This window comes from Sphaerodactylus townsendi, linkage group LG09 (genome assembly GCF_021028975.2).
Source record: "Sphaerodactylus townsendi isolate TG3544 linkage group LG09, MPM_Stown_v2.3, whole genome shotgun sequence".
NCBI lineage: Eukaryota > Metazoa > Chordata > Lepidosauria > Squamata > Sphaerodactylidae > Sphaerodactylus > Sphaerodactylus townsendi.
In genome coordinates, this window is record NC_059433.1 from 70,515,900 (window position 1) to 70,524,616 (window position 8,717).

Here is an 8,717-nt window from a genome sequence, read left to right on the forward strand (position 1 = left end):
CACGTGACCATTTTGGTCTGACTGTATGACTGTATTACAAGGACTTTGAGGCATTATTTGTGGTTCTCCGCTTTCTCCTCCTGCCTTCTGGGACCCTCACAACACCCTGTGAGGTTGATTAAATTGGGAAGTAATAACTGGTCCGTGATCACAAAGCCAGGAAGGTTTCAACTGTCAGGAAGCTTTAACCACAACCCCATGTGGCTGGGACCAAACTAACAAACCCTTTGCTGCTTTTCACACAGATCCTGGTTTATCATCCCATCTTTATAAAATACGTCTATGACAACTGGCTGCGGCATCATGGAAGATACCCTTCGACTGGCTTCCTTTCAGTTATATTTGCCCTCCACATCTGCGATGAGGTACACACTGGTCTTGAGTCCCGGTTCACACATGTAGAAGGGTGAAGTAGCAGCAGAGACTTGGAGTGGCAGAGCAGACTTTCTTTTCCTGCTTCCTTTGCATTAAAAAGAAGTCCACTCCATGCAAGCTGAAAAGTAGCACAAGAGAAAAGGTTCCATGTATTGTCGAAGGCTTTCACGGCCGGAATCACTGGGGTGCTGTGTAGTTTCCGGGCTGTATAGAATGCTGCTAGAACACGGCCATACAGCCCGGAAACCACACAGCACCCCAGAAAAGGTTCCGTTTGGTGCTAACTTTCTGCTTGCTGCAAGTTCTCGGCAACTTCTGGTTTTGATCGGCCTGAAGCACTGCAGTCCACTTGGTGTCCTCAGATCTCTTCTTCTTCATTGCCTTGTGTGTGAACCGAGCCTTATTCTCTTCCTGCTTTGAAAATGTATGGTGTTGGAAATGCTAATCCAAGAACTGTCATGTTGTTGGATAGTTGTCAGCTGTCTGAAGCACTCGAACTAGAGAGAAAGTCTGATTGGATGCTGTAGGAGCTGGTGGAGGAAAGTGCCATTCATTCATAGAATCATGGAAGAGACCCCAAGGGCCATCATGTCCAACCCCCTGCCATGCAAGTTTTCAAGGAAGAGAGGTTCAGAAGTGGTCTGCCATTGCATGCTTCTATATAATAACCCTAGACTTCGTTGGTGGTCTCCCATCCAAGTACTAACTGTGGCCAACCTTGCTTATCTTCTGAGATCTGATGAGATCAAGGTAGGCGGGGCCAATCTTGTGGTGATAGAAGGTGCAGCTGACTCATGGTGACCCCTTATGGATTTTTTGAAGAAAGATGCAAAAAGAAGTAATTTGCCATTGCCTGCCTCTGCGTTGCAGCCCTAGGACTTCCTTGGTGGTCTCCATTCCAAGTTCTCACCAGGCTGACCTTGCTTAGCTTCTGAGACCTGAAGATATTTGATTAGCCTGGGCCATTAGGGCAGGACAAAGCAGAGTTACATCCTTCTAAATCTATTGAAGTTCGCGGGATTTGAAGAATTTGCTTAGGATTTATTCAGAAATATGTCTTGGTCGTGATGTCTTGGGGCGACTCCGCACACGAGTAAAAAAGGTTCGACCCAGTTCCCTGAGAAGGGTACTGACCTAGGTCGAAGCTATTGTTGTTCCCCACTGCAACCAGCTTGATCCCAGCTCGGAGGGCGGAATCACCCTGTGCCTCTTCGCCGCTCCGTTCCGATTGGCTACTGTTCTACGGCCGTGTTCCGTCTATCCCCACACACGTTATCAAAAAAACTGCCACAGGAATGGAGGGATGAAGGTGGCGTTTTTTGATTGGCCAGCTGTACGCATGCCCAAAACACGCAGCTGTGATTGGCTGAATGGGGGACTCCTAGCACCAGAGATTCCGCACTTTACTGGAATCGAGCTGAGTTCGAGCGTGGTTCCCTGAAGAAGTAGTAGTTCCCAACTGGAGTCGGAAATTTGACCATTACACGGGGCGAAGCTGGTACAAAACCACGTCAATCCCAGTGGTTGTGCGGAGCACTTAGGTCGAACGCAGCTCAAACTTAGGTCGATAACGCAAGTGCGGAATCGACCTTGGTCAGGGTTATCTTCCTGCACAAAAATCAGGAATAGGGAAGGGCGGAGCATGAGGAAAGGCAAAATATAAATGTTTTAATCAATAACTAAAGATACTGGATTCAGCTTTAAGGGGCTGACGACTTCTTGTCTCTTTCTCTCCAGCTGGATCTGTACGGCTTTGGAGCAGACACCAAAGGAAATTGGCACCATTACTGGGAGAACAATCCTTCTGCGGGAGCATTTCGGCAGACGGGAGTCCACGATGGGGATTTTGAATCTAACGTCACCTTGAATCTCGCGTCCGCTTACAAAATACGTATCTTCAAGGGCAGATGACCCCTATCCCGGAGAGTTCTGCGATTTCCATTAGCAGAGATTATCAATACGTTTGTAAAAATGACAGGTGCCCTGGAGCGTCCGCCGATGGATCCACGGACCGCCACCGGTGTTGGAATTAGCGAGCAGTATTGACTGGCTCCGGGTACCGGTCTTGCTTTCTTTCAGAAGAAATGTGGGAGAATCTCTCAAAATCGGTGACGGGAAATTTCTTTCTTTGCGGTCGCTCCTCGCAAGAGAGCTTTTGCGTAAAATTTCACTCCTGAAATGTCGTCTCGTGCAAAGTGGAGGGGAAAAGGTCCGCTGGGTTTCTTTGCAAGATTGAGCGAAACCGCATTCTTGGGGTGTCAGTGAGAAAAGCAAATGGCCGAAGAGTGGCCTGAACAGATTGCAGATATCCAACCTGACAATAGCGGATGCAACCACCCTCTCAGTGCAACAATACCTCAAAGGAGCTCGGATTGCTCTGGATATTTTCTCGGAAACAGTCTCGTGTGGAGGCCTAGCTCCCTTTCTGAACTATAGGCGGCGGTGCATTTGTGTTTCGAGGCACCCAGCCTGCATTTGCTGGCATCCCGAAAATTTATACAAACTCTTTCCATATCCAATTATTAATTCTTTTTTATAAACGCATATATTTTCTTCACAGCCATAAGGAAACAGGGGAAGCTGCAAATGAAAATCCATGACGATGGAACCAACTAGCCACTACTGTTTACTTTTCGAAATATATTTCCGATGGCTGATCTTCTCTGAACTCTTCTGTAAAGCGGAGGAGAGGACTGAATTTTTTTTCCTGTATCTGACATGTGCCTTCCTAAAAATGGGCAGAATCAAAACGGGAGGGTTTTTCCCTCTCAAAGGCTGAGTCACACTTTTGTATGTGAAAAACACTGACCAAAAAAAAGCCCGCTCATTCTATCGTTTTGTATCAACGGCCTTCTACTTGAAAATTTCAAAAACGACCGTTTCCGTTCCCTTTGAGAGGCAAACTTTTTGCCTTATTTTAAAGAGCAGGGGGGAAACGGATTCACAAGGTTTGTGCTTATATTTTTTCCTGCTGTGGTAAACGATTCCTCATGGAAGAAGTAATTGGATAAAAGCCCCCATTTTGGGGAGAGCGGAAGTGCTTGAGGGACGGCATAGGAAAGGCCAGCTCTTGTGTTTATGGCCTTAAAAAATGAGGCCCGTATTCACAAAACAAAACAAAAAGTTTAACATAATCCAGTAGGAAAGGCAGTGGTCTTGTAAAAGAATGGCTGGCCTTTACTCAAAGAAAAAAAAGCAACTATCAACTATTTATGAGAGGTGGCTGTTTGAAGGGAGAGCTAAGATAGTAGTAGGACAGGGCTGTCCACTAACATTTTGCTGAAACCCACCAAATATTTTGAGGAAGTGGGTGGGGGCAGGGTTCCCCCCCCCCAGCGGGGTTTCTGATTGGCCACTGAAGATCTGATGGCCAGTTTTTCAATAGTTGCTTTGATGGCACCGTAGCACAAATTATCTTGTGTCTGCAAGAAAATATTTTTGAAGCATGTTCATTTTAAAAGCCACCCCGTTAAACCGCTTCTGCCTGAAATGTTGAAGAGTTGCTGTTGGAATCACGCATGATGTCACTCACTGACTTTTTGGGGATTCGCTTTGCCTCCCGTGGCAGCCATTTTGAGGTTGGCTCCACCTCCTTCAACTGCCATTTTTTGTACCCACCACCTGGTGCCAGAATTCTAGAGGTACCCATGGGCTCAAAAAGGTGGGGGACCCTCATTGTAGGACATCGCCAATCCTGAAATAGTCTAGGACGCTCTAGTTAATGTTATCTTAGATAAAGAGAAAGGCAATCAGAAGGAAGAGAGTTCTGTGGGAAACACAGCCATAGAAACAAGACGACTGCACAGTGGTGTCAAGGAAACGGGAATTGGCACTGTGTTAAAATTACCTCACATTCTTAGATGTGGGGCCTTCTGACTGTCTTTGTGCCCCAAATCTACATGGTCCCTGAGTGTTTCACCACATGTATTTTCCAGAAGTGTCGCTGCCACCTCTTTTTGGGGATGGAGGAAGAGTTGATTCTTTTTCAAAATGCTAATAATCACACTGTCAAAGGAGTTAGAGCACTTCCTCAAGCATTTTTGCTTCCTAGCGCCATTGAGTTGGATCTTCGGACATTTTGAAGCATGGGGGTAAAAACATTGTGTGCACTGGGTTTGTTTCGATTCTGTGGTATAGCGTTGTCACCTTTGTTCCCAACTTCACCTCTTGTGCCTTTAACACAACCTTGATCTGCTCACGTTAGCAGGTGACCAAGTTGCATTTCCCTGCTGTGAAGAAAAAAAATCATCTGCTGATTTCAGTGGCTCAAACTGCTGCTAAAAGCACAAGAGCAGACTGGCAGGTCAGTTGGCAACCGCGTTCTGAGGACTGCTTTCCCACAATTCCATCTGAGAGCAAAAGCATCCCAGTCCGTCAAGTGGGAGGGGGAGCCAGGAGAGGATGCTGGTTCAGTGGGATCTTTGTTTTGCACACAGGAGATTTTAGGTTTAATCTCTGGCGCCTCAAATTTGAAAGGATATCAGGTAGCCTGTAGTGCACAGGTGTCAAACTCTCAGCCCTCCAGATGTTATGGACTACAGTTACCATCAACCCCTGCCAGCATGATGCTGGCAGGGGATGATGGGAACTGTAGTCCATAACATCTGGAGGGCCGCGAGTTTGACACCTATGATGTAGTGTGACGTACCGCTATCTTCCTGAGATGCTGAGGAACCACTGCCTGTCAGAACAGGCAGTGAGTTGGATCCAGCCATCTTTTCTGCCAATGAATAATGGAGGAGAGTTTCCCTTTGACCACCCAAAAAGTCTACATTGGGGATAGCGGGATTGGCACGGACAAAAGCCCTTTGGGACAGGAACTGCAGTAAATACCAGAACTGGGTGAGATTGAGTGAAAATGCTAGCTGGATCCAACCTTACCCTGGACTACATAAAGCAATGGTCCGACTCGATCAAAAGTAGTTCTTGAAAGAGGAAGAAACATTTGGATTTACCCCCCACTTTTCTTTCCTGTTAGGAGTCTCATAGCAGGTTACAAACCCCTTCCCCTCTCCACAACAGAGAACTTGTGAGGTAGGTGGAGAGTTCAGACAGAACTGTGACTAGGAGCAGCAGTGGCTTAGTGGTTAAGAGCGGGTGCATTCTAATCTGGAAAAACCGGGTTTGATTCCCCGCTCTGCCGCTTGAGCTGTGGAGGCTTATCTGGGGAATTCAGGTTAGCCTGTGCACTCCCACACATGCCAGCTGGGTGACCTTGGGCTAGTCACAGCTTCTCGGAGCTCTCTCAGCTCCACCTACCTCACAGGGTGTTTGTTGTGAGGGGGGAAGGGCAAGAAGATTGTAAGCCCCTTTGAGTCTTCTGCAAGGATAGAAAGGGGGGATATAAATCCAAACTCTTCTTCTTCTTCTAGATCCAGGTCACCCAACAGGCTTCATGTGGAAGAGCAGAGAAGCAAATCTGGTTCACCAGATAAGAGTCCGCTGCTCATGCGGAGGAGTGGGGACTCAAACCCGGTTCTCCGGATTAGAGTCCACTGTTCTTAACCACTACACCAAGCTGAACTCAATTGTGGGAAATTGGCCAGATTTATTTCTATGTCAATGTTTTGGTTTATTTCCAAGGTTTGGTTTTTTAAAAAATGGGTTAGTTTTAAAGGAAAAAATGAAGGAATATGTGGGTTAATGGTGGTAGGGGCAGTAATGCCATTAGAATGGAAGGGACTAAGGACCACTGAGAAGGGCAAGTAAACAATTGAGACATAGATAGTTTGGAAAGCCCTGCCCGAAACCTCTGTGGGTTCTCATCAGTCAAGAGAGACTTCCCACACCATTATGAGATTTCTCACGCATTCATAAGGGCTAGAAACATCGAGCAAATAAAGACAAGGTTGGTTGTGGTGGGTTTTCCAGGTGGTGTGGGTGTGGTCTGGTAGATCTTGTTCTTAACATTCCGCCTGCATCTGTGGCTGGCATCTTCAGAGGGAAGTCTGTAACACACTGTGTCCAGTGAGAATGGGAATGTTTTAGTGGGATCTCAAATTGTCAAGTCCCCAGGTGGGGAACCAATCAGTAAGTATTGTCGAAGGCTTTCGCAGCCGGAATCACTGGGGTGCTGTGTGGTTTCCGGGCTGTATGGCCGTGTTCTAGCAGCATTCTCTCCTGACGTTTCGCCTGCATCTGTGGCTGGCATCTTCAGAGGATCCTCTGAAGATTCCAGCCACAGATGCAGGCGAAACGTCAGGAGAGAATGCTGCTAGAGCACGGCCATACAGCCCGGAAACCACACAGCACCCCAATCAGTAAGTGTTTGGGTGGAAGACAAGGTTATTAGCGTGCTCTCGCCTGTAGCAGATACTGCACTATTCCCTTCATCTCAGTCAGTGGTAGGATCCGAACTTTCCACCCCCCCAACTTGGAAGGCAGAAATCTAACAAGGCAAGCTTTTTCTACCGTATTAAGTGGTAGAAAGCTTTGCCTGTTTCAGCCTGTCAATAGCACAGAGGTCCAAGTCAGAGGGAAACGTGGCCACCTGGAAAGTTATCTTTTCGACTTTTGTCAGTATTTGGAACACATTTTCAAACGGATGCTTGTTTGGTTTTCCTTCTTTTGTAGTGGTTGGGAGTCCGTCGTACTTTTTTTTATTTATATATACAAAAGAGAGAATCCCGAAAACCACTCCACTGTTGCATTTGACACTGAAGTTAGTGGTTTGCTTGTGGTGTGTCCCCCACCCCGCCCTATCCCACCCCACCCTCAGTTGCTCCTTTTGGACATTGTTCTCTTTAAACTACCTGGACCTGGATGGGCCAGACTGGCTCAGTCACATCTGATCCGGTTAGTCCTAGTTAGTACTTGGATGGGAGCCCACCAAGAAAGTGTAGGGTTGTTATACAAAGGCAGGCAATGGGAAACTATTGTTGTAGGCTTCCATGGCTGGAATCATTGGAGTGTTCTGGGTTTTCTGGGCTGTATGACCGTGTTGCAGTAGCATTTTCTCCTGACGTTTCACCTGCATCTGTGGCTGGCATCTTCAGAGGATCCTCTGAAGATGCCAGCCACAGATACAGGTGAAACATCAGGAGAAAATGCTACTAGAACACGGCCATACAGCCCGGAAACCCTACAAAACTGCAATGGCAAACTATCTCTGTTTTAATGTATTGCCGAAGGCTTTCACGGCCGGAATCACTGGGGTGCTGTGTGGTTTCCGGGCTGTATTGCCGTGTTCTGGCAGCGTTCTCTCCTGACGTTTCGCCTGCATCTGTGGCTGGCACCTTCAGAGGATCTGATGGTAGGAATGTTCCTACTATCAGATCCTCTGAATGTTCCTACTGTCAGATCCTCTGAAGATGCCAGCCACAGATGCAGGCGAAACGTCAGGAGAGAATGAGGCTAGAACGCGGCCATACAGCCCGGACACCACACTATCTCTGTTTCATCTCTTGCCTTGAAACCCTACAGGATCACCATACGTCAGCTGTATCTTGACGGCACTTTCTGCCACTTCCATCCTATTACAACTGGAGCGGCAGAGCCTCTTAAATTGGAAGCAAGCGTCCTTCCTGCGCTCAGAATTCTCCCTTTCTTTTCTCAGTCACCTTTCCGAACAATCACCAGGCTGGAATTTCAGGACAGTCTAACTCATTGCCTTTGAGAAGCCGCCTCGTTGCCAGCAGGCCTGGAGAAAAATAATCTGTCCCTCCAACAGAGGCTAAATGTGTTGAAATGGGCGGTTGAAGCTTTTTTTATGCCATGGAGGTAAATAGCATCCTATTAAGCAGATGGCGCTATGGGCAACACCTGCTCCACCGGCGGAAGGAGCAGCTTCGCGGGGTCGGGATGAAGGGAGGGATGGGGGATGATTCTATGCTACCCCCACCCCCTCCCCCCGCGACCAGCTGGCATGTGCCCTGGGACATGTAACCCCACATGTCCCCATGAACGCTCCGCCCCTGCTATTATCCTTCCATTTAAAAGGACATGACTTGTTTTCTGCAGCTCTGTTGGCAACCCCACTCAGAGGGGCATTTTATGACAGAGGTCTCCAGTATGGCAACTGGATTCTTTGAGGCTTTTTAAAAAAGGAATGCTAGAACGTCCGGATAGACAGAGAAGCGTATCGCTCCCCATGCCCCGACTCCCGCCTTCTCAAAGATCCCGTGTCTTTAATAATTAGTTGCCTGCCATTCAACAGGCCCCAGTTTTCCGAGCAAGAAGCTCAGGGCTACAGAGACAGTTTCTCCTGCTGAATTAGCACCTGTCATGTCACTGTTGAAAGAGGCCCCTGCTAGGAAATACAAAAGGCTTCTCTGTCGAGAAAGGTGAGAGACAAAATTCCCCAGAGGCGAGAACCTGCAATTTAGACTTCCAGTGGAGAGCAA

General features: G+C 47.6%; 1 protein-coding gene across 1 annotated transcript in view; it reads left to right on the forward strand.

Moving 5' to 3' along the window:
- The window catches only part of ST3GAL1 (ST3 beta-galactoside alpha-2,3-sialyltransferase 1), a 79,709-nt gene extending 74,282 nt beyond the window's left edge, over positions 1 to 5,427 (forward strand). Inside the window, exons 5-6 of the mRNA XM_048508581.1 lie at positions 246 to 365; positions 2,113 to 5,427. Coding sequence (XP_048364538.1) covers positions 246 to 365; positions 2,113 to 2,286 — 294 coding nt within the window. The 3' untranslated portion in view covers positions 2,287 to 5,427. The remainder of the gene's footprint in view (positions 1 to 245; positions 366 to 2,112) is intronic.
- Positions 5,428 to 8,717: the final 3,290 nt, after the last annotated feature.